Source organism: Arvicanthis niloticus, chromosome 2 (assembly GCF_011762505.2).
Source record: "Arvicanthis niloticus isolate mArvNil1 chromosome 2, mArvNil1.pat.X, whole genome shotgun sequence".
NCBI lineage: Eukaryota > Metazoa > Chordata > Mammalia > Rodentia > Muridae > Arvicanthis > Arvicanthis niloticus.
Window position 1 is genome coordinate 38,314,860 of NC_047659.1, and position 26,301 is coordinate 38,341,160.

A 26,301-nucleotide genomic window follows, 5' to 3' on the forward strand; every position below is an offset into this window, starting at 1 on the left:
ACCAGGTAACCAGCCACATGACATGGGTAATTAAGATATGAGCTAGATTGGGGAATAGAGCTAAATCTATTGGCCTAAACATTTATTTATAAATATTATTCATGGAATTGTTATTTCTTGGAATGAGGTGGATGGATAAACAAACAGGATGTTACAAATATTTTTTACTAAAGAGGTTTCTTTATTGGAAATTCTCTTTTTTGATCTGTACTCTATTCTTTAAATAGGATTATTTGGTTTGTTCAGTTCTGGTTTCTTGAGTTCTTTATATATTTTGGATATCAGCCTTCAGTCAGTTGTAGGGTTGATGGAGATACTTTCCCATTCTGTAGACTGCTGTTTTGTCCTTTTGATGGTGTCCTTTGCCTTACAGAAGCTTTTCATTTTTATGAGGTCCAATTTATTACTTGTTGATCTTAGTTCTAAGCTGTTGTTCTGTTCAGGAAATTGTCTTCACTACCAATTCATTCACGACTGTTTCCTGCTTCCTCTTTTATCAGGGTATCTGATTTTATGTTGAGTTCTTTCCTTCACTTGGACTTGAGTTTTGGACAGGGTGATAGATACAGATCTATTTGCGTTCTTCTGTATGCAGACATCCAGTTAGAGCAGCATCATTTGTTGAAGATGCTTTCTTTTTTTCATTGTATATTTCTGGCTTCTTTATAAAAAATCAGGTGTGCATATGTGTGTGGATTTGCTTGTGGGTCTTTGGTTCTATTGCATTGATCAACCTGATTTTATGTTTAAAACATGCATTTTTTATTACTATTGCTCTGTTTGAGATCAAGGAAGGTGATACCTCCAGCAGTTCTTTTATTTTGTAGTAGTTTTCCCTGTATCCTGGGTTTTTTGTTCTTTCATATGAAGTTGGTATTGTTCTTTCAAGGTCAGTAAAGAATCGTGTTGGTGTTTTAATGAGAATTACATTGAATATATAGATTCCTTTTGGTAAGAGCAATTTTCACTATGTTAACCCTATCAATCCATGAGCATAGCAGATTTTCCCACCTTCTGATATTATTTTTTAGAGACTTGAAGTTCTTCTCATACAAATCTTTAACTTGCTTGTTTAGAGTTACACAAAGATATTTTATATTAATTGTGGCTATTGTAAAAGGTGTTATTTCCCTAGTTTTTTTCCTTAGCCTCATTTATTATTTGTTAAAAGGAGTGATACTCTTTTGTTGTTGTTAGCTTGTTTTTGTTTTTTGTTTTATATTTTTGTTTCTTTTTTTTTTGTCTTTTAGTTTAGTTAATTTTGTATGCAGACACTTTGCTAAAGGTGTTTATTAGCTGTGGGAGTTTCCTGGTCAGATTTTTGTATAGTATGTATACAAAATTATATACACTATCATATCATCTGCAGATAGTGATATTTATCCCCTTGATATCCTTTAGTTGTCTTATTGCTCAAGATAAATCTTCAAATATTATATTGAATAGATAGAAAGAGAGTGGGCAGCCTTGTCTATCATTTTAATGGAATTGCTCATTGGTACAAATTGGTATAATTATGCTTTAATAGTATTTTGAGAGAAAAGTTTTATTTTAACAGTAAGGGTGATATGTAGGAGGAGCTAAGGTGAGAGGAAGAGAAGAAGTAAGGAGAGGAGGAGAAGAAGGAGAGGAGGAGCTAGGTGATGAGAGAGAGAAAGAGAGAGAAAGAGAGGAGGAGACATGGAGGCAGATGTTCATGTGTCTCCACCAGTCAAAAATAGTTGATATATCTAGGTTGGGTATTGGGTTACACTTCTGATTGAGCATTACCAAACTTATAAAGCCTTTGATTAACATTTTTTTAAAAATTGTAAAAAAGCAAAAAGAAAAGGGGGCATGGGATAAGGGTTTTCTAGAGATGAGAATTGGGGAAAGGGGATGGTATCTGAAATGTAAATAAAATATCCAATAATAAAAAGAAAAGTTGGTTGTTTATATGAGAAAGCATGCAGGTGGAACCTGGGTATTAAAACAACAACAAAATATATTGTTCATAACCTTCACAAGAAAGAATAGATATAAAATTGATTTAACTTTCATAAATGGTATCCATTGGTAAAACTGTACATTTCTTTTACATTTTCCAATCTTGTGGAGTACAGGTTTTTGAAGTAATACTTAATAATTTTTTGGATTTCCTCAGTGTCTGTTGTTATGTCCCCTTTTTCACTTCTGATTTTGTTATCTTGGATATTCTCTCTCTGCCTTTTAGTTAATTGGCAAAGGGTTTGTCTATCATGTTGGTTTTCTCAAAGAAGCAATTCTTTCTCTCATAGATTCTTTGTTTTTCCTCTTTGCTTCTATTTCATTGATTTCAGCCCTAAAAGTGATCATTTCCTGCTGTCTGATCCTTTTGGATGTGTATCAGGATCAATAATTTGCAGCTCATCACAGAATAAGGCCATTGTTAGTTTCTTGAGTTTTTTTTCTTGTTAGATGATGTGTCAGATGCAAAATGAAGTGGATATAGTATTATAGTACATACATTCTAAGATGATTAGATTTTTTTCTTAAGTCATGGTTAATATAGAAATGTTGGTAATATATAAGCAAGCAGGAAGACAATGACATGTGCCTGAGACATTTTGTTCTCTCCTCTTGTTCCACGAAGCCTGTGAGGTTGGCAATGTGAACAGAAAAGCAAACTGACAGATGTCAGTGTCTACTCTGTAACAGATACTGTATTCAACATTTTCTCTTATATTATCCATTATATTAACTGTATATTACCTGTATGTTTGTAGATACTACATATACATCATCTCGGTTTGTCTGTTATGTGATGTGCAGTTGTAGAAAATCTCCTAAATATGTCAGTTAAATCTAGATGTTTATATTCTTCATTTAGTTCAACATTAGATTTTTGGATTAGAAGCAATTACTACAGTGAAGTCCAAGTTAGTTGTGTTTGCTCTATGTTTACAATTCAGAACAACAACAACAAAACACAAGGCTTGTGTAAATATTTGGCAGAGGCAAGATTTGAATATAAGGAAGTATTTGACCCAAACTCAATTACTGCTTTGTAGCGTACTGCATCCCAGAGCAATGCCACAATGAATAAAATGATAAACAGATGAGATGCAGATGTGAATTACTTTTATTTAAGTCTCCCTATAAACTTCATGCAGAGTAGAAGCTGTACGTTTAAGCATCCTGAAGTGAGTTAGTTGGAATAGTTACTACTTTTCACTTCCCTGAGTGGTTCAATCAGGACACACACAATAAAACAAATGCAGAACTTATTTTTAGCTTGACGTTTTTCAGAGGGTTGCTCTATAATTACCTCGGATTTATACTATTAATCTTCCTTATTAATGTATAAACATTATATCAGATTTCTTTCAGGGTTAGAAGAATGCCAATCTTGGCTCTAATCCTAGAACTTGGAGGTATTTTGATTTTGTCTCAAAAATACTTTTTATGTGTTTTTTTTAATTAAACCCCCACAATTTTAGTACAATCATAGCCACTAAAACTTTATAGTTCATTTGTTCCTTTAAAAGAAACACTGTTAGCCTAAATAATATGCATTGAATATCTAAGAAATCTTACAATTTAACAAAATCTCTTCTGAAATTTAATATTATATAAAAGAATATATAATATATAATATATAATAAAATATATAAATATATAAATACATAAAATAAATATAAATATATATTATAAATATATTGTATAAATATAAATATATTATAAATATAAATATAAATATAAATATATAAAATAAAATATATAAAAATATATAATATATATATAAATAATAAAATATATAATAAAATAATATATAATAATATATAATAAAAGCTTCAGTTAGGGTTTTTTTTTCCTGTGTTAGGAATGCCATCACAAGATGCCACAGGCTGGGTTAAACAACAGTATTTAATTTTCTTACAGTTCTAGAGACAGGGAGCCTATGGCATGGGTAGGTTGGAAGTGAGGCCTCTATGTTTGGCCTCTAGGCAGTAGTTTCTTGCTATATTCTAAAATCGCTTCTTTCTGTCTCTGTGTTTACTTGATGAGTCCTTAATGTCTTCTTTTCATAATACTAATCGGATCTGGGTTACTTTATATCATTATTTAACTTAATGGATGAATGGAATGCCCAGCTTCCTAAATAGTCACAATCAGGACTGAATATTTAATATATGAAGTTTGGAGAGATACAAACAGCCCCAGGTATTGGTATTATGGCATATGCACTATATTGATTTGTGAAAGTTTTTAGGGTTAAAATATTAATATTTTCCTAAGGCAGTCATACAATTGCACCTTTTAAAAGCTGTACTTTACTTGCTTATCACAAATATCCTCTTAATTTCTTATATTTTATTTTCTAATAATACATATCTTTATTACTTACTATTAAATGACATGTGTAGCTGTGACTGAAGTTACTATAGATATTTATGTGCAACTTTTTCTTTGTATATAAATATCAAAGAATTTAGGTAAAATGCAATGAGTTAATTTGATATTCAAAGTAAATTTTAGATCTTTAGGATATTGAGGTTAGAGTATAGATACAATGGTTATTTTAATGTCATCTAGAACAAGAATTTAAACTTTCTATAAAATTACCTTAAGATGGTCTGTAGACCTACATGTAAACATAAAGATGTTCTGATAATCGTGAGGAAAGTCAATGAGAGTCCAATCCAAGACAGTAGTGGTTGGTCACTGAGGGCAGTAAGAGATGAAACAATAGGTGGTATATTCACTAATATAGATGCTAGATAGTTCATACTTGAAGCAAAAGAACAATATGAGTTTTATAAACTTGTCGAAATTGACATGCCTCTAAGAAGGTTCTTTAGGTGAATATGTCTGGTAGATAAGACAACATGTAGATTGTCAGTTCAAGAGAGAAGTCTGACATCAAAGTGTATATTTTAGAGCCTAGTGTGTGTGTGTGTGTGTGTGTGTTTGCGCACGCGCACGTGTGTGTAGCAAGAATTAACAATGACATGGACAACTTTCATGAGTAAATAAAAGACTAATCAACAAAGACAATAATATGAATGAAATTAAGCACAAAAAAAGAAAATGACAAAAAACAAACAAAAAACAACCATGAGTAGGGACTTCATTGTAATCTTTTATTTATAAATAGTAGTAGATATTTTGTTAAATAAAACAATTATGTGTAGGGAGAAGGCAGAATTTTTAATGAAGAGTATAATTGTAATTGTAATGTGGTAATAACAGAGAAATTATTAAGAGAGTTACTAATAAAGATAGTTGTAAAAATACAGCAAAAAATCTAACATTAATAGTATTTGATTTTACATCTGTGGTACATTTAACTAAGTATATTTTTAAAACTACGATGCTAAAATACAATATCAAACCCTAAGCTTTATGCACCATAAACATTCAAAAACAATTTACTGAGTTGAATTAAACTGAGATTCTTTTAACATATAAATCATCATTTCCTGCCTTCTGGACTAAATGAGAGTTTTTGTGCATTTTTTTTAATGAAGGTCATCGAACATTATTTATTGGTGTTCATGTTCCCCTGGGTGGAAGAAAAAGCCATCGTCGTCACAGGCATCGTGGTCATAAGCACAGAAAGAGGGACAGAGAGAGAGATTCGGGACTAGAGGATGGAAGAGAGTCACCTTCTTTTGGTAAGCATGTTTTAAATAGATTATTCCCTCAATGCATCAACCACTGATTTGATGCCACCTACTCCCTTCTTATAAATATAAAGATATTCTTTGAGTATCTTTACTGATGTGTAAACCTAAGGTATACATCACTGGGGACCACATTGGTTCCTGGGCAGTCTCTAAGTGATGTAATTTCCCATACATCATTTTGTCTGTTTCTTTAGTCGGACCAATCCTTTACTTTTAATTTCATTCTACAATGGCTCAAATTAAATACTCAGTCACATGCTGAAATTTATGTCATTTTCTAAACGTCATCATACTCAATTTGAGATTTGATATTCTGTATCGTGAAGATATGTGGTATTTCTATGCTGAAGGAAAGCGTCAAAGAAATATCCCAATGACTTAAATATTTTTCTTGCTTGGAAGAAGTTCAATGAATATATTATAAGACATTATTGCAAGTGCTTCAAAATTGTTCAGAATATACTTTCCAAAGATGTGTAGAATAAATCAAGAAAAATTCTAAGGAACAGGAGGTTTGTCTGCTGGGAATATGGGTATTTCACATCATTATAGTGGGATACAGGTCAGTGAAACCTGGAATAATTTAAGCTAAAATTTCTATGTCAGCATGGAGAAGCATTTGATGTTTAATACTCTTAAGAATTCTCTCACTCCAGTATATGGTCCACACTATCAGACATGATGCTACATATTATGTAATATGGGTTTTAAGATCCTAACTGTTCTAAAAGGAAAAGCCTTCTATATAGCTAAAGGTGATTATGCTTGTGTCACAAGGAAGTGACGACTGGCTTCAGTTCACCAGAGCTAGACATTGGAATGTGATTTGGTTTGCTTGTATAGTGGTTGCAGTGAGGATATTTGACTATATAAAGATCTTTTATAAAAACAAATGATGTTACATTACTTTAATTACTTTAAGTTTTATGTGTGTATGTACATGTTTGTATGTGAATCCATATGGGTACATATACATGTATGTGTGTATATGTTGGGGCCAGAAGTTGACATCAGATACTTTCCTTAGTTGCTATCACCTTCATCCATCCATCCCTCCCTTCCTCTTTCTTTCTTTCTTTCTTTCTTTCTTTCTTTCTTTCTTTCCTTCCTTCCTTCCTTCCTTCTTTCTTTCTTTCTTTTTTCTTTCTTGTCAGGGCCTCCTAGGGAGCTTCGCTGAGTCAGTTGACTGGCTGGCTAGTAAGCACCAGGGACCCTCTTCTCTCTACTTTCCTAAGGTGCTAGGCTTCAGACATGTGTTGCCAGCTCTATGGAGCTGCTAGGGATTTGAATTTCGGTTTCTGTGCTTGCTCAACGGACAGCTTACTGACTACCAAATTCCTTTCCCCCTTATGTCTGATATTATAATCAACAAATACAGTAGTTTTCCTGAAGCTGTAATCACATTTAATCCTTCTCTCTACTGTAATGAATGGAAGCTGCACAGTTTTGTGCCTCACTATGTTGACTATCATCCTTTGCTCACTTTGTAGACTTTAAACTTTTATCTTTAAGTGGGAATAGTAACGAGTATTTTAGAATGACCAGTTCGAAGCATGAACTTATAGTCAGTGAAAATATGAATGACAGTGAGAGAAATTCAGAAAAATTGATTTTTCCACTTCAGCCTCTCAAAGAATGTTACAAGAAATATGACAAGAATTATGTTAGTTACTACTGGCTTGTGGGGAGCCGACAGAAGGCAGATATCATCCTTGCAGCCATCTTGAGCCATATACCCTGATAAGAGATTTGATTACAATAGCCTACAACAGCTGAGCACACTCTGATAACATCTTGCTTTAGATACCCAGGATCTTCCCTTGGGTGTGTGACTTAAGGGTGTGACTTAGAGATCAGATTTAGAGACAAGACCTAAGGGCATGATTAAAAGTGTGACTTAGAGGCGTGGCTTAGAAGTGAGACATATAAAAGGCGAGAGGCAGACAGGAGAGTTCAGAACAATTTGGAGGAACTGAGAATCAGACACTTCAGAGAGTACCACTTGGAGTAGGAGTAGACATTAGACACTCGGAGGAGTACAACTTAGAGTACAACTTGGAGTACAACTTAGAGTACAACTTGGAGTACAACTTACAGTACAACTTGGTTACTTATTAGGCATTAGGTAGTAGACATTAGGCACTTAGCACTTGGAAGAAATAACTTGGAACTTGGAGGCACTAGGGACTAGGAACTCAAGACTTGGGACTTGGACTAGGAAGAGAGACTGAAGAATAAACGGGATTGAATCACACTCTGTCTGGTCTCCATTCCTCGCATCCGTCCTCACTTTCTCTCTTGCTGAACCCCAACCCACAGACCAGAGCTGCTTGGGGCAGTGCGGGCTCACAAGTTAGTCCCCAAGGCTTTTGGCAGCGCGGGTTCAAACACTGACAGAGCGATCCGAGACATTTTGGTCCCCCAAGCGTGGGCTAGAGCAATTCTCAACATTTTTGATGCCCAAGTGTGGGGCAGCTGGGGCCGCAACACTGTCTAATTTATAAGCAGTAGAAATAAATATAAAAACCCTATTAGTTATTTAAAATATAGTACACAAAGATATTGTATATATTAGCATGACCTTAAAATTAGATAGAGGACTTTTCTAGGCTTAGCTGAATTCATCAGCCATCTGACCTAATCCCAAAATCCCCTCTGCCTTTGCAAGTTCACTATCCTTATTCTTCTATGAAGGTGTGATGGCCTGTCTTCCTAAATGGAGTGTTTTTCCTGTTGAGTTTTTGAAGAACCAACTCTTTATTTAATTAACTATTTACTTGCTTTTTTGTTTTTTGTTCTGTTTGTGTCTCTTTCACTGATTTCATTTGTCAGTTTTATTTCTTGCTTGTTTTTTTGATTATTTCTCTTTTGGGTGTTATTTCTTATAGTTCTAATGAGCTCGCTCCAATTTTATGCAGACATTAGTGCTATGAACTTGCATCTGAGAACTGCCTTCATTATGCCCCATAGGTTTGGGTATGTTGTTTTCATTTTCATCCAGTTCTAAAAAGTTCTAAAAAGTTCTTTATTTCTGTCTTGATCTTCCTTTCTTTCAATTGTGAATTGTTCAGTTTTCATGAGTTTGTAAACTTGCTGTTGTTTCTATTGTTGTTAATATCCAACTCTAATCCTTGGTCAAAGAGGACGGAAAGGGTTATTTCATAAGTGATTTGCTTTGTGTCCAAGAATGTGGTCAATTTTGGAGAGCATTCCAGTAACTGCTAAGAAGAATTTATATTCTTGGGTGTTTGGATGAACTAGATGTCTGAAGTTCTATTTAATTTATGAAAGATGTATTTAACTATAGCAGTTCTCTGTTTAGTTTTTGTCTAAATGATCTGTCTATTGGTGAGTGGGTTATTGAAGTAATTCCCTATCACTATGTGAGAGTCAACATGTGAGTTTAGCTGTGCTAGTGGTCTTTGTTGTTTTGCTTGTTTGTTTTATGAATTTGGATGCTATTGTGTTTTGTTCATAAATGATGAGAATTGAATTATTCTCTTGGTGGACTTTTTATAAGTATATAATGTCCTCTATCACTTCTGATTAGTTTTGGCTTGAAGTCTATTTAATCACATATTAGAATGGCCTCACCTGCTTGTTTTTTTTAGGTCTATTTGCTTAGAATATCTTTAGAATATCTTTCTCCATTCTTTTATCCTGAGTTGATATGTAGCCTTGATAGTGAAATGTGTTTCATGGATGCAGCAGAAAGATGGATCCTGTTTTCAAATCCAGTCTATTAGTCTATGTCTCTTCATTGGGGAATTAAAACTTTTAGTATAGAGAATTATTGGCAAGTAGTGTGTATTGATGTCTGTTACTTTCTTGCTATATTGTGGCTTTGCACCATTTTTTGATTTACAGTTTTGGGAGAGGTTATCTATTGTTTGTGTCTTCTTGTATGTGCCTCACCTCTTCTGACTGAAAGTTTCCTTTTAGCACCTCCTGTAGAGTTGGATTACTAGATAGAAGTTGCATAAAATTGGTTTTCTTGTGGAATTTTCTTTCCCTGTTGATTGTGATTGATAGATTTGCTGAGTGTAGTATTCTGGTCTGGCATCTGTGGTTTCTCAAAGCTTATATAACATTCATCCATCCAGGCCCTCTGGCTTTCTGTCCCCACTGAGAAAATATGTATTATCCCAAAGGGTCTATGTTTATATGTTGCATGGCTTTTCTCTTGCAGCTTTTAATACTGTTTCTTTGTTCTGAACATTTAGTGATTTGATTGTTTTATGTCATAGGAAATATATTTTCTGGTCCTGTTTACTTTGTGCTTTCTGTGATTACTGTAATTTGATAGGCAATTCCTTCAGATTGGTGAGGTTTTATTCTAGGATTTTGTTAAAAATATATGTGCTTTTCTCAGGCTTTTTCTTCTATCCCTATTGTTTGTAGGTTTATTTATTTTTCATGATGTTATAGATTTGTGTATAGATGTCTATATAGATGCTTTGTGCCCAGATTTTTTTAGATTTAACATTATGTTTGATTGAGCTATCCATTTCTTATATGTTTTTTTTCAATAACAGAGATTTTTCTCTTCTATTTCTTTTTATGTGTTTGTGAGGCTTCCCTCAGAGTAAGCCTCTTGCCTCTTATGTTTGAAATTCTAAGATTTTTGTGTCTAGTTTTATTTCAGTTTGGATTTTCTTTAGTGATTCTATTTATTGTTAAGTTCTACTTTTGTATCTTGAATTGTTTTCATTATTTCATACATTAAGGCATTTATTTGGTGTCCTTTAACATATTCATAATTTCAGTCTTGAAGTCCTTGTCTTGTGATTTTACCTATATTAAACTTCTCAGGCCCATGAGACTTGAACTTGAGAATTCTTCATGTTTCCCCTTATAAAGCATCAAAATGAGCCATACACATCCAAAGTACAAATCACAAAATAACTGAGAAATAAAAACCTCATATGATTGAATAAAGAGGATTTTCAAGTATAAAATAGTAGATCAGGTATTCAAAAGACTTCTAATGGAGGGATATTGTCTTGCTTTTTACATTCTTGTTTTTGCACTGCTGTCTGACATCTGGAGTTAGAATGTTTAAGGTGTGTCTTTGTATATTTATCTGTTCTTTTTTCCTGTAAGGTGGATGTGTTTTCCCTTCTTTGCTTTCTGTTGCCAGTCTCTGGATTCTAGAAAAATGTGGTGGCTGTTGGGTCCCTGGTAGAGAGCTTTTTTGACTCCCTGTCCAGTGCAACCATTTGGGGGTGGGGTGTCTCTTGCAGAAAGTGTTTCTTCATATTGGTGGCTGACACAAAGGAATAGAGATGGACTAGAAGAGAAGGCTGATGAGGTCTTTGGAAAGAGCTACATTGGGTCTCTAGCAAGATACTGAGTCCCAAAGAAATGAAAGTAGGATGGGAGGAGGGGTCCTACAGGCAAGCTACAGTAAGACAAAGAATGCATTTGAAGAGACAGCAATGAAGGGGCCAGGGGTACCTTGGTTGCCTATTTTAATTCTCTTAATGACTTGTCTCCAGATTCCGTGAAAGACTACTCAGAGGATAAAATCTTATTTTTTAGACAGATTTCTCTGTGTTATCTTGTTTACTTTCACTGCATGTTTTAGTCAATATAAACACAGATTTTTAATCTTATTTATACTGTATTTTATATCTTATTTATGCTATATTTGTGGCTGCAGTTTATATTTTAGTAGCCTATGACATGAGAGGCTACCAAAAAATGAAAAAAATACCAATCATTTAAGGAAAAATATTTATATCAATTGAGATTTTTTTCTTTTTCTGATAGTAGTATGATTTATATAATGTATAGTATGCTATTTTAAAGTATATAGTTTCAGCAGATACTAACACGCATTGTACAATACAGTTAGAATTTCTATTGGAACTTAATCTAAATTCTTTTAAAGATGTTATAATATTGCTGGGTATTCATGAAATGACTTTGATGAATAGCACATGATACCCATTTTCATGTTTTAGAATTAAAAGCAGAGACAAGAAGGCATATGTTATTTTGAACCCAAGTAAATGCTCTATTAATAAAATAGATTATATATTGATATTTTATGCTATTGTTATTTTTATTGTATCTTAGACAAGTCTTTTGAATACCTGATCTACTATTTTATACTCGAAAATCCTCTTTATTCAATCATATGAGGTTTTTATTTCTATTTTGTTATTTTGTGATTTGTACTTTGGATGTGTATGGCTCATTTTGATGCTTTATAAGGGGAAACATGAAGAATTCTCAAGTTCAAGTCTCATGTATTCAGCAAATTGAATTTTTAACTGTAGATACATGCATATTATTAATCTACCCAAATTGTAGATAAATAGTATGCTGGGATAAAAAATACTAAAGGAAAAAGGTTTAAAGTTATTGGGATTGTGGCAGTTTAAGGTATGCCTGCTGTGAGGTATGGTGCATGACAAGCAACTAACTGGAAGGTTGAACAGGCTCCTCTATACAAACAAAACCAGCTGTGTCACATACTTACACATATCCCATGGAAGTCTTGGCCTCATTTCTCAGTATAACCATGGAATTACAATTTATGTTATATTTATAGTTACTCACTATATTGTTTATTCTAAAGCAACAAGAAGTAGAAAACCAACTAGAAATAATGTACTTGGTGAGATCAGGTTTGAAAATATAAGATAACTATCTCTGAGATAGTATGCTTCAAGGATAAGATAGCACCAGGTCCTTATCTCAGATAAAGTAGTTAAGATATTCATGTGGCACACCATTATCTTTCCTTTTTTTTCTTTTTAAAAGGAATTTGTCAGTCTTGTTTTTTAGAAACATGCTTTATTGACTAAGTTAGCATCTTCTTTTGAAGTAGCGAATCATGAGATTTAGCCATTGACTCAATCATTGCTCATCTTACTTATAATGTAGTTTGACAGATTGTTTAAAAATATTTGCTAGTACAACATAAAAGAACACACATGGTATGCACTCACTGATAACTGGATGTTAGCCCAAACTTTTTCATAGACCACATGAAGCTCATGAAGAAGGAAGAACAAGTGTGGGTGCCTCGGTCCTACTTAGGAGTAACAAAATATTCCTTCTAAGGGAGCAAATATGGAGACAAAGTTTGGGACAGAAACTGAAGGAGGGGCCGTCTGGAGACCATTCCACCTGAGTATCCATCCCATGTGCATTCACCAAAGGTATATGCTGATGTGGATGTCAGGAAGTGCATGCTGACAGGAGCCTGATACAGCTGTCTCCTTAGAAGTCTGCCAGAGTCTGACATATTCAGAGGTGGATGCTCACAGCTAACCATTGAACTGATCAAGGGGTTCCCAATGGAGGAATTAGAGAGAAGACTGAAGGAGCTGAAAGGGTTTGTGGCCCCATGAGGAGGGCAACAATACCAACCAACCAGATTCCAAAAAAAATATTTGCTAGTAATATTTAGCAGTATTATTGATTTCTAAAAATAAAATACCTGTCCAATGTTCAAAACTAAAATGTAATGTAAATGTAATTTCTTTTTCTAACTTGTAATATATTGAACATGTAATATTGTATATGACATATTGCTGAATCTTCCTGAGAATAATGAGCACTTAAAAAAGATATGAATCTTTTGTAGTATTCTTGTGATCTGCGTTGTTTAACACCAATTAATATCAGTGCTTTATTGACTATACTATGACTCATATAAGAGATAGAATTTGAATATATGTGACCCACAGAAATTTATACATTCAAATCAGTTTTATCTCTTTTCACTTTATAGAATTAGTATAAGCAACTACTATATTCAATGAAATATAAAAAGTTTAAAGACTAATGTTTCATGAATATGGGGGAACCCTGAGCTACATGTAATGGTAACATCTATAATTCCAATGCCTGGAAGACTAACGTAGGAATCAGAAAGTCTAGTCTCATGTAACAGAATCAGAAAGTATAGTCTGAACTTGGTTTGACTGTGAAGTTGTCTCCCTTTCTATAGCTAGAGTTTGTGTAGGTAAGAGCCTATTAAAGTTGAAGAAAGAGAAGATGCTTTATAATTTCCCTACCTTGAACAACCTTTGCTTACTTCAAATACTCTATCATCTTCCCACCAGTTTTTGATTCCCGTAGATTTGTAGGGTATGAAATGAATCCAGTCCATGGGAACGAAGTAGCAGTGATGTTCTTTCTAAACTGAATTGTTATAAAATGATGCCACATTTTCTAGGTTTAGGTAAAAGAAAAAAACTGAGATTGTGCATTCTTTCTTAGAGAATATGTCACCATAATTTACAAAAGGCCAACTTCGACAGATCATGTACTGAGGGGGATGTATGCTATTGGCAGCTAATCACTCAGCAGAATTTAATCTGAGGGAGCAAAACTTAATTCTCTGGGAACAGTGAAAAGGGGTGAACATACACACACACACACACACACACACACACACACACACACACACACACACACACTTGGTGGATCGAGCAAGGCTCTAACACCTTTATTTTCCTTCCATAGCTTATATCTCCCAGCAAAACCTCTCAAACAGTTTAAAAATTAGAATGTGATTACATTATATTTTTAAGTGAATAATTACAATAATTACAAGTGAAAAACAGCATTTTCCTCAATTCCTTTACATGATTAAACAATTTATGTATAATAGATGAAAAAGCAAATTATACCCAAGGATTAAGGTAAATATGTGTTTAAGTAACTTGTTATAGATTAACAAAGTATAAGCAAGCAATGTAGTTTTCTCAGCTAGGTATCTTACTGGCAAGCTTAAAAATTTGCAGTTACAAAGAAAGGATCAATTGTTTTATTATTTATCTTAAAAGGTAATCTTAAAAAGAAAATCTTAAAAGAATAACAAATCTAAAATTTTATGTAAAAAACCTCCTCATTTCTACTTTAAATCCTCTGGGCACACACCTACTCATTAACAATTTTTTATTAAATCATATCAGGAAACCAAGAGTAAAAATGAGCACAAGAAATTAATCATCAACTCAGCTTTAACAAGAAAGGCAAATCAGCTAGTGCTAGTTGGGCTGCTATTGTTATTGTTCCCAGACCTTAGAAAATCCCTCTCTCAACTATGAAGAGTGTGCCTTTCTGAATTTTAAATTGTTCCCCAAGAACTTCTACATCAAAGCCACTAACAAAACATCATAACTTAACTTTATTAGCAATGCCTATCCAAATTCTTTCTAAAGGTTGAATCATCAATCTGCTTCAGCAGCAATTCTTAACTAAATTTTCAGGGACACAGTTTGTAAATCCTTAATATTCTCTTACAACTTGCTTGGTGAGAAATATCTGTCAGTTTTTGGTGGTTTAGTTGAAAATTCATTGTATCACCTTATTACCCATAATTATGAATTAACATTAGTAGTAAGTAATCTTTCTTGTTCAGTTGTATTATACTCAAATAATATGAGAAACTGTTAAGATTCAACCAAAATAAAAATATTGTTAAGTCTGGGGGAGCCTGAAGACATGAATTTGAAGAATAATTGTCAATCTTATTATTTTATTACATCAAAAGATGGATTATCTGAATATTGACAACTTTTATGCATGGCAAGGAGAAAGAAGATGAAAATTTCTGTAATACTGAGATTCATCATGGTAAATAAACTGTTTGTGGATCTCTTCCTTAAATCATCAACTACTCTAGTCAGTAAAGTATATACTTCTTAGCAATAAAATTACACATTAAAATGGTAAATTACCAACTCACCTGTACTGTTACACTTGCTATGCTGACACAAGAAATATGTTTATCAATATATTTTTGACAACTCTTCAGAAAGGGCCCAAAAATACAGAATGATCATTGGGTATACAAACAAGAATATGTTCACTGAGGTTTAGAACCAATGTTTGTAAGAAGCTGTCTAACTAGTATATGAATGATAAGGAAACAGGAAGAGCACGGGAAATAATCTAGTTATGAGTTTGCTAATAAAATTTCTAGTTATGATTTAAATGGTGAAATTATCTAAATTGACTTTTTACAGCTAATCATTTTTCTGAAAATTCAGTTTATATTACAAGTGGAGAGAGGTTATTTGATTAGTTATCATTATAAAAAGTAACATCTACCTTTTTAGATCCCTGTCTTACAATTAGAAGCTATGTATACCCTAACCATTGACCATTCAGCCATCTGCATTTCTGATGTCTCACTTGTTTCTGAATTCTCTTCTGCTTTATTCCATTATACCATTTTTCCTACTAGATGGAAACTGTAAGAAGGCAGAGATTTTTCTCTTCTATTTCTCTAATTTACTGTATAGAATGGGATCTATAAAGAGAAAGACACTCATTATGTATTTGCTCAACATCAATTCTACTATCTAATGTCCATCAAATTTTTTAAAAATTCCCTTTTTTGCTCCCAAATTATTCCTTTTCTCTGTTCATTCTCCCAATGTTAAAATGTCTTCTGTCTCCATTCTTCGATTTTTGAATTATCAACCCTGCATTAGTTACTTTTTTGCTGTGTTAAAGCACCATGGCTGAAAGTGCCTTGCTAGAGTAAATTGTATCTTGTCTTCATAATGGTATGAGTGAGGTGGCAGCAGATGATCAGAGCAGGAGGTTGAACATTCACATCCTCAAAGGCAAATAAAACCCACAGTGCAGTCTGGAAGTGAGTGGGCAAGGCTGTAAACTCTCAAAACCCACCTACAGTGAAGTGCTTCTTCCATTAAGACTCCACCTCCTAAAAGTTTATAACCTCTCCAAATAGTGCCACCAACCAGGGACCAAGTTTTCAAATATATGAGCCTATGGGAGACATTTCTCATTTAAATCACTACACAACCACTGTAATAGAACTTCACTAGTTAAGAGCCACCAATGTCTCTATTTCTAGCCCGCCTCACTTTTCTAGAATCAGAGGGAGGTATAGGGTTTCCATTCAACAACATCTTATGCCCTTTTCGATCTTGCAAGATGCCTTTGTATACATTGTTTCACTGTGGTTTTTATTGTTCTTCCAAAGGCTTTTACAAACATGTAAGATGCTTAGGGTTTACACTATAGATTGGCAACTTTTTACCAAGGATGGAAAAGACCCCCCGAATGCCTCTGACATCCATTATAAGTATTACAGTGCCAGTTAAGGAATGTTTAGGAGCCCCTATATAATTACATAGTTAAACAAAAGAACAATACAGCAGGTATATTCATTGACATTTCCCATGAGCAAACAGTTTCATTCTGGGGTACTCCTCAGCATTTCCCTATGAAGTCTTGGGAGGGCTGGCTACTGCTCTTGGCTTGTCTTGGGATCCAAGGACTCACTTTAGTCCTCCATGGCTGCTGCTAGGATCTTAACTATAGTAGACGTTTGATCAGCACTGTGGTGTTTGTTTTCCCATCAGCTGCAGCTGGATTCTGAAAGGGTTGTAGGCCAAACAAAACATGTCATCCTCAGTACAGTTCCCACTATGTATGCTAGGGGATTAGCTCTTCACCTCTTCACCTTTTCTTCTACCAACTTTTTGCTCAGGGTTTAAAGCCTTCCAAAAACTCACTAATGGAATGTTTAGCCTTTCTGTTATTGTTCTTGAGAACTACTGAGCACAGATCTTGTCACATTTTCTTCCTTGCAGGCTGGATAGTCTGCTGTGTCTGCTCTTTTCTTTTGTTAACATTAGGCATATGCTTTAGAACTTCTGCACCATTTTTGTGGTGCTAGTCTGTCAAAGCCTTTCTTACATAGAGATCATGTCCCTCCACAGGGCTCAGCAAAGCCACTAAAGTTCCGTATTAGTTCCAACATCGCTGATGGATCAACCTTTTTCTTAACTCTCTTGTGAATCCAGTCTTATATGGCCTATTGATTCAGACACAGCCTTTGCATACCTAGTTTTCTCAGTAATGCCTTTCTTTGCTCTTGAAATGGTCATCAAACATTGCCTCAATCATATTTGTTTTATTCAGTAATATTTGCCTTTTCTCTTGAACCAGGCAGCAACACCGTCTCCCAACGCCTAGTGTCTCTCAGTAATGTTTGTATTTTATCATATGGTGGCTGTTCATAGGGGTTTCAGAAGGAGATAAACAAGTGTCCTTAATGGCTTGTATGAGCCACTATATCAAAGAATGCTGCCCCTCACTTTGCCTCGAGTAAGGCAGCCTTTGTTTCCAGGAGGAATGGCTAGTTAGTTGGTTTGCTCAGCTGCTTGCTTCCTCTGCACCAGTCCTCATGAGCTTTGCGGTGATCAGTCTTTCATTCCTCTTTTATGGTCTTTTCTAATTCAAGCAATCACATACTGGTTATTTCTTGTTTACTGTAGTTTCATGTAATGATCCGCTGATCCCATCTTAAGACTTCTATATGCAGGTTTATCAATTTGGCTTTGCTCTCTTCCTCCTTACCTTCTTATTTTCACCATGGGTTCCAAGGCTTTGGAAATGGAGCTTTAACACTTATTTAGTTTGTATCATTTGTTTTGTGAGATTTTATACATGCCTTCATTTGTGTCCATAAATTTATGTCTCATTATTCAATATGTTGGAGTCATTGTGGTTTTTCTTATTGTGAAATTATATATTATAGTGTATAACAATGATCTGAGTATAAACTTATACCCTGTAACCTGGCGATAATATGTCTCTAGTTCTTTTCTTTCTTTTTGGGTATTATGGGATATTTTCTTTGTAGATAAATCATGTCATCTATTATATAATTTTTCTTCCTACGCAGGTATATATATATATATATGGTTCAAAGTTATATTAGACAGTATTATGCTAAGATTGGTTGGATGCTCAGGTGAAGAACACAAGGAATGTGTTATTGGCATTGTGCCAAAGCATTGGCTGGGACATCTAAAGCCTGTAGCTATGATAAACAGATGTCCTTCTATATGATTTCTACAGATACCCCATCACAGAGGGTGCAGTTTATTCTTGGAACTGAGGATGATGACGAGGAGCACATTCCCCACGACCTTTTCACAGAACTGGATGAGATTTGCTGGCGGGAAGGGGAAGATGCCGAGTGGAGAGAAACAGCCAGGTAAAAATTCGGGCTGAAGGGTGAAAGAATAGTTTTATTTTATCTAGGTCATTAGAAGAATAGAGTCCCAGTGCATCGATTCTGCAAACATCTAGGGTTTTCTCAGCTTTCTGAATTTGCTCATCCGGCCTGGGTAGATCCTATAATGGTATATAGGTCAGAATGAAATCTGAAGGCAGTAATTAAACAGTGATGCAGAGCCAGCTACAGCTGCAGCCTTAAAGAGAAACAGTAACATGATTTGTGTACCAGCAACAAAACAATGGAAATCAAAAGTAATTTGTTTCTATCTTTTCAGCTGCTGACATATACCCAGATTGGTGTTATCATGTGGTAATTTTACTGTGGGCTTTTTTGAAAAAAGAAAAAACAGAAAGAGAATTTTGCTATAGTTCTCAATTTAATTTAGTGTTTGGTAAGGAATAAAAATATTTTATGTTGTTTTTCTAGCATAAGAATTCATTAAGTTGGGTGTTTTAAAAATATCTTTTACAAATATATTCTATCATTTATAATTAATATTTTAGTTGTGCCATATAAATATAAATTACTATAAAGTAAATTAAATTTTACCTTTCACTGATTTGTGCTTATTTACATTTATTCATTGATTTAATAATCATTTATGCAGTACCAATTAAATGATACGTAGAAACAGCAGCAGCAAAATCATTAGATCTTGCCTTCAATAATCTATAGTCTAGACAAAACCACATAGTCGTAAATGTTGTATAATGACTACTATGACTACGGTATGTAGAGTAATTGTAATGACCTAGGGTTGTCCTTGGTCTACTGTGATTCAAATTTTTATATGAATATGACTTACCTGGGATCTATCTAAAAATGTAGATTTAGTATATATTAGTCATACAGTCTTAAGTTTTGTATTTTTGTATCAGCAACATAAATTTATGCAATCATTTAAATTACATAATTGCTATATAACAACTTTATTTAGCCAATCTTGATCAAAATCCAGGGTTCTTCTCCAATAAAAAGTGCTATAATGATCAGTTTTTAAATCCAGCTTCCATTTGATGGTATGTCAAAGACTTCTAATTTGAGGGCCACATTCTCAATAGCAAGAAAAATTTCCACAAGGGTCAGTGATTTCTGGACAAGTGATTTCTGATCTGATTCTTTTTTTTTTTTTTTTTTTTTTACTTTTAATTTAATATATTTTGAGATTTTCATACATGGGTCTTGTATTTATATTATTATCACCCCTCTTTCCTTTCCAGTTTTTCCCTTGTCTTCTCCTCTCTCTCAGAATCATACCACCCCACACACTACAGTATATTCATATATATAATATATATATATATATATATATATATATATATATATATGTACAAGCTGATCAGTCTGTATAATGTTAATTATAATGTATATAACAACAATATGAAAGAATCCATGAATTGGACAGAGAACAAAGAGGGTATTTCAGAGGCTCCAGAGGGAGGAAAAGTGTGGTAGTTTGGATGAAAATTATTCCCCAATAGGCTCATGTATGTTAGGTTCTCAGTTAGTGGAACTGTGTGAAAGGGGTTAAGAGGTGTGGCTTTATTGGAGGAGATGTGTCACTGTGGGTGGGTTTTGAGCTTTCAAAAGCTCACACCAGGCCTAGTGGTTCACTCTCTGCTTGTTGCCTCTGCAACAGGACATAATGCTCTCAGCTACAGCTCTAGTGGCATGTTGCCGATTCCCACCATGATGATCATGGACTAAGCCTCTAAAACTCTTGTTTAGCCTCTAATTAAATGCTTTCTTCTATAAGAGTGGTCTTGGTCATGTTTTTTTTTTTTTTTTTTCACAGCAATAGAATAGTAACTAAGACAAAAGGGAATAAGGAGAAATATATATATATATCTCAAAAAAGTCATGATTTTTAAATGAAAATAGATTTCCATAAAGCTGAGCTGTATGCTTCTGAGCTGACTCTTGATAATTGAGTTGGGAGTTAGTCAAACACAAAAGTAGAGGGCTTAGTATGCTCAGTAGAGGGAGAGGATGTGCTGAAGTATACAATTCAGAGATTACCATTTTGTTAATCTTTGTATTTCACATAGTAAGACAGCTCTAGTCAGATTGCTTTTGATGTTGAGATACTCCTTTGGGGCCTCATGGTGAAACAGAATTCTGAGACCCATAACACTTAATTGAATATTAAACTTAAGGCTGTAGTAGTTTGTCTTAATTCTATCTAACAGAGTTAGTGTTAAATGTTTAACCATGTTATTGATGAATGAATGGTAAAGGAGCAATACTGGTCCATTTAATGCTTATTGGATATTTTTAAAAAATTGGTTTATTTATTTACATTCCAGTTGTTGCCTCCCCTCAGTCCTCCCACCAATAGTTCCTCATCCTATTCCTCCTCTTTATCTCTGAGACTGTACTCTCCCCAATCAGTCCTCCCCCTTCCCTGGGGCCTCATGTCTCTAGAGGATTATTTACATCTTCTCTCACTGAGGCCAGACCAGGCAGACATCTGGTACTTATGTGCCAGGGGCCTGGGAACAGCCCATGTATGCTCCTGGTTGGTGGCTCAGTCTCTGGGATTCCTGCTATCTGGTTTAGTTGAGACTATTGGTCTTCCTATGGGTTCATTCTCCCTTTTAGTTTCAATCCTTCCTCTAATTCACCAAAGGAGTACTTCAGTCTAACGATTGGGTGTATTTGCTTTTGTCTCACTCAACTGCTGGTAGGAGCTCTCAGAGTACAGCCATGCCAGGCTCCTGTCTGTAAGCACATCAGAGCATAGTAGTGCCAACATTTGGTGTCCCCCCCATGAGATGGATCCCAAGCTGGGCCGGTCATTGGACCTCCTTTCTTTCTATCTATCTATCTATCTATCTATCTATCTATCACTTCTCCATTTTTGTCCCTGCAGTTCTTTTAGACAGGAAGAATTCTAGGTCAGGAATTTTGACTGTGAGTTAGTACTTCCACTTGAGTCCTTGTCTATCTACTAGAGGTGGACTGTTTGAGTTCCCTCTCCCCAATGTTGGGAATTCTGGCTAAGGTCACCCCCAATGAGTCCTGAGAGTGTCTCATCTCCTGGGTCTCTGGTACTTTCTAGAGGGTTCCCCAACTTTCCAGTCCCCCAGACTACTTATTTTCATTCATTCTCTTGGCCCTCTAGGCTGTTTTCCTGTCCCCTTCCACCCATATCTGATCCTGTTCCCCTTTTACTTTCACCCTCTCCTCTCCTATCCAGGTCCCTCCCTCTCTCTGCCTCCCATGATTATTTCTTTCCCCCTTCTAAGTGAGATTGAAGCCTTATCACTTGGGCATTTCTGCTTGTTACACTTCTTATGGTCTGTAGGTTCTAACCTAGGTATTCTGTACTCTTTGTCTAATATCCACTTATCAGAGAGTGCATACCATGCATGTCCTTTTGGGCTTGAGTTACCTCACTCAGGATGATATTGGAGAGATCCCATACAAGCAACTTTACAGCACACCTGAAAACTCTAGAACAGAAAAAAGCAAATACACCTAAGAAGAGTAGAAGGCGGGAAAGGGTCAAACTCATGGCTGAAACCAACCAGTTAAAAACAAAGAGAACTATATAAAGAATTAACAAAACCAAGAGCTGGTTCTTTGAGAAAATCAACAATATAGATAAACCCTTAGCCAAACTAACTAAAGGGCACAGAGACAGTATCAAAATTAACAAAATCAGAAATGAACAGGGAAACATAACAACAGAAACTGAGAAAATTAAAAATAATCACCAGAGCCTACTACAAAAACCTATACTCTATAAAACTGGAAAATCTAAATGAGATGGATGATTTTCCTGAGAGATACAATGTACCAAAGTTAAACCAAGAGCAGATAAACTATTTAAACAAGCCCATATCCCCCAAGGAACTAGAAGAAGTCATTTAAAAGCCCCAACCAAAAGAAAGAAAGAGAAAAAGAGAAAGCCCAGATGGCTTTACTGCTGAATTCTACCAGACCTTCAAAGAAGCACTAATACCAATACACCTCAAACAATTCCATAGAAACAGAAGGAACACTACCTAATTCATTCTATGAAGCCACACTTACTCTGATACTTAAACTACACAAGGATCCAAAACAAGGAGACTTCAGTCCAATTTCCCTTATGAATATCAATGCAAAAATACTCTACAAAGTTTTCAAAAACCGAATCCAAGAACACATCAAAACCATCATTTACCACAACCAAGTGGGCTTCATCCCAGGGATGCAAGGTTGCCTGATTTATTTTAACCACAGAGCTGCTATACATTGAAACCTACGAATATCATTCATATTGTTGTGTTCCCTTTTTCCTAACAGGTATTGGTGACCAAGCATGGATTTATAACCATGTGGGTATTCATTATCATCAGAACTCTGTGTTGTTAGAGGTCTGTGTTTAGAAGCTCACATGGAAGCCTGAAACACATTCACAGTTACTCTGATGCCTAAACATCACAAAACCCATACAAAGAAAGAGAACTTCAGACCAGTCTCGCTTATTGAATATTTTTGAGTAGCCTATGTAGATAATTTTATTTTAAAATGTTACAGTTAACATTTAAAACAGTGTTTTCTTGGGCTGACTGTCTAAGTGACGGGCTCTGCTTAGCTCTGCCGCCATGTTTTGTGCCACATGCGGCATAGCTAGAGACAGCCAACCAGAATCACCAGCCCTGGCACCCACGAGATGCTGGCATAAGAGATTGACTCTGCAAATCTCCTATGCTGTCTCCACAAGGTTGGGCTGAGCCCAGATGATCCCGTTATCTATGCGGTACCCAGTAAAAATTAGACTCTAATGCTTAAAGATTATCCAAAGGCTTTATATGTTTGGTAATGCTCAATTAACAAGATGCTCACACAATTAGAGGTGTTTCCAATATCTAACCTTATGATATAAGTTGTTACCCATGACTGCTCCCAGTACATAGGTGGACCTCCATGGCTCCAACATCTCTGACTCTTAGCTCCACCTCCTCCTTCTCCTTCCTTTCTTCGCTTCTCCCAACTCCTCCCACATTACAGAGTTTATTGTAAAATATTCAGCTACATTAAAATACTGAACTAATTTATTTTTTGAGGCAGGGTTTCTCTGTGACTGTCATGGAATACATTTTGTAGGCCAAGCTGGCCTCAAACTCAGAGATTCACCTGACTGTCCCTCCAAAGTCTGAGTTTAAAGGTGTGTATCAACACACATGGCTATAATGAATTAATTTAAAGGAAAAAAATTTCTAGGTAATTCTTGTTAACATAACAAATAAATAAGCAACAAGGCAAAAACCAAAACCTGCTAATAATATTGGAAAATTCAAAAAGTATGAAATGGTAGACAAAATCATTTTTCTATCTTGATTTATACTTCCTTCTTTAAGGGGTATCACTATTAAGAGTTATGAATCTTTGACCCCCACCAAATTTAATACAAATTATTTTTCCTTTTAGTTTATATTTTATATTATTTACCTTGTTTTTCACTTTATATACTTATATTTTTCGCTATTAGCCATGCAAAATTTTTATTAGATATTTTATTTATTGACATTTCCAATGTCATCCCCTTTCCCAATTCCTCCCCTGAAACCCCATCCCATTTCCTCTCCTCCTTTCTGCCTTTATACCATTTTAATTACATGCAAGTGTTAAGGTTAGTTCTAGGTTGAGGAACTAGTAATACAATAGATGTAAATAGTCAAGGAAAAAGCAAGACAATAAACACAAATAGTCAAAGAACAAGCAAGACAATAAACAAAGTTTGGTGATCACTCCCGTGATGACTGTTTCTAAGGGCTTATCGGGATGACCAAAATATCTGAGCCTACTTCCCTATCCTAGCCCAAGTCATTTTCATGCCTGAAGCCTACTTCTTTGTTCTAGCCTAAGATTTAGATTCCTGCCTGTAATTACTTCTTTGTTCTAGCCTAAGATTTAGATTCCTGCCTGAAGCTCATTTCCTTGTCCTTGGCCAATGTCAGATTCCTGCCAAGCAGCCCCCAAAGCTCTCCACATTGCCCCCTTTTTTATTTTATATACAAGATTGAGCCTATCTTAGGTCATTCTGACAAGAATGCCTTCCTTACCTGTCATGAAATATGCATTATCAAAAGCAGTGCACTTATGTCTTAGGTTGGTAAGCCTCTGTGCAGAATCTTACCAATCCTTGGCTTTCTAGCCTGTTAATTTAATAACTCTGTCTGGGGGTCTGTTTCCAGTTCCAAATCATGTACTCTGGCTACCGACATGTTGATGTTGTTAAACACAAGCTTTCACATGATGGACAAGAATAAAAGTATTCACAGGACAAAAAGGGCTAGCCTGATCAAGCTATGTATACCATTCTTGAAGCTTGACAAAAATGGGAATACAGACCTCAAGCCATGGATAATTTTATCAGCATTATCTGCAGCATCAAAGCTCAGCAAAGCAGCATTCGTTGAATTCATAATCTCACTATGCAAAGTTAAAACATCCAGAGAGGTGTTAGAATTATGACAAATACCCTGCAAGTGTCTAAACTTTTTCCTAATTATAATGACTATCATTGAAAATTTTAGATGTAACACAACTCCATTGGAATTTGGCATGACACTCAAGATGGCTCCTTACTCCAAAACTCTGAACTTCTTTCCAATAATTTGAATAGGATAAAGAGCATCAATCCGATGTTCCAAGTGCCAATTTAAATTCTCTTGTATGCTCAACATATTAGTAACACTTATTTTTTTGCTAAATCATTAACAAAAGTAACTGCCTTTCCTTCTTATGTCACAGCAATTGCAGAAGCAGTGGTGCTTCATTAATGTAATTAAAACTGTTATACTAGCAATAATCAAGCCCACTGCCCTCTTGCTTCTACTTAAAGCCCGATTCCCTTCTTTCAGTACTTGTAAGCTTTTTTTCAGAAAACCAAGGTTCTTTAATACTTAGGGCAATAAAACAACAGCTGGTTGATAGACCCCCCCATAACAGACAAGCCAGCTTTCAACATACTAACACAATTAAAAAGTGTATAATCAATGCAACTTACAATAAATACTGTAGAAGAAACAAAAGTAATTTTAACTGGACAATTAAAAGAGCCTTATTACATGGACTAATACTTGTTTGAAATCCAGATCCTGTCCCCAACTTTATTTCTTGCTAACATAATATCATAGAGAACTGAACTTCAGCTAACTTCCAAATATGTCTCTGAAAATGTCCAGATTCAGTCTTCCTAATGAAGACTGTTATTTCCAATATTGGATTGATTTCTAGACCAGTATATGATTGAATCCAAATAACTGGACAAATTTAAGAAAAATAAGAGTCATTATAACTTCTTTTTTTGATTCTCTGTCCCACAAGGTCTAAAAACTTGAAGCAAGGCAGCTTGTCCTATCTGAGATATAGGAAAGCAAAGGAGGGTCAGGAACATATGTCCAATGCAGCTTACCAGTCACCATTGTCAGGGCACTCAGCAAGCTCACATGTCAGCATCATTCCTTGTCCCAGTACCAGCATGTCTCACAAATCTCTCTGGCAGTCACCATGCTCCTTCAGCATCCTGCAGAAAAAACACAAACATGTCCTCTTCCCAATATTAGATACCTGATCGGGATCATGACATATGCCAGGAAATGGATCATTTCTTTTCACCTAGACATA

At 35.0% G+C, this 26,301-nt stretch overlaps 1 protein-coding gene across 10 annotated transcripts in view; it reads left to right on the top strand.

The window, feature by feature from the left end:
• Positions 1–26,301, top strand: part of Slc4a10 (solute carrier family 4 member 10) — a 261,097-nt gene that overhangs the window by 125,998 nt on the left and 108,798 nt on the right. For all 10 annotated transcript variants that reach the window (XM_034496614.2, XM_034496622.2, XM_034496618.2 and 7 more), the window contains exons 3-4: positions 5,490–5,636; positions 18,516–18,654. In XM_034496614.2, coding sequence (XP_034352505.1) covers positions 5,490–5,636; positions 18,516–18,654 — 286 coding nt within the window. The remainder of the gene's footprint in view (positions 1–5,489; positions 5,637–18,515; positions 18,655–26,301) is intronic.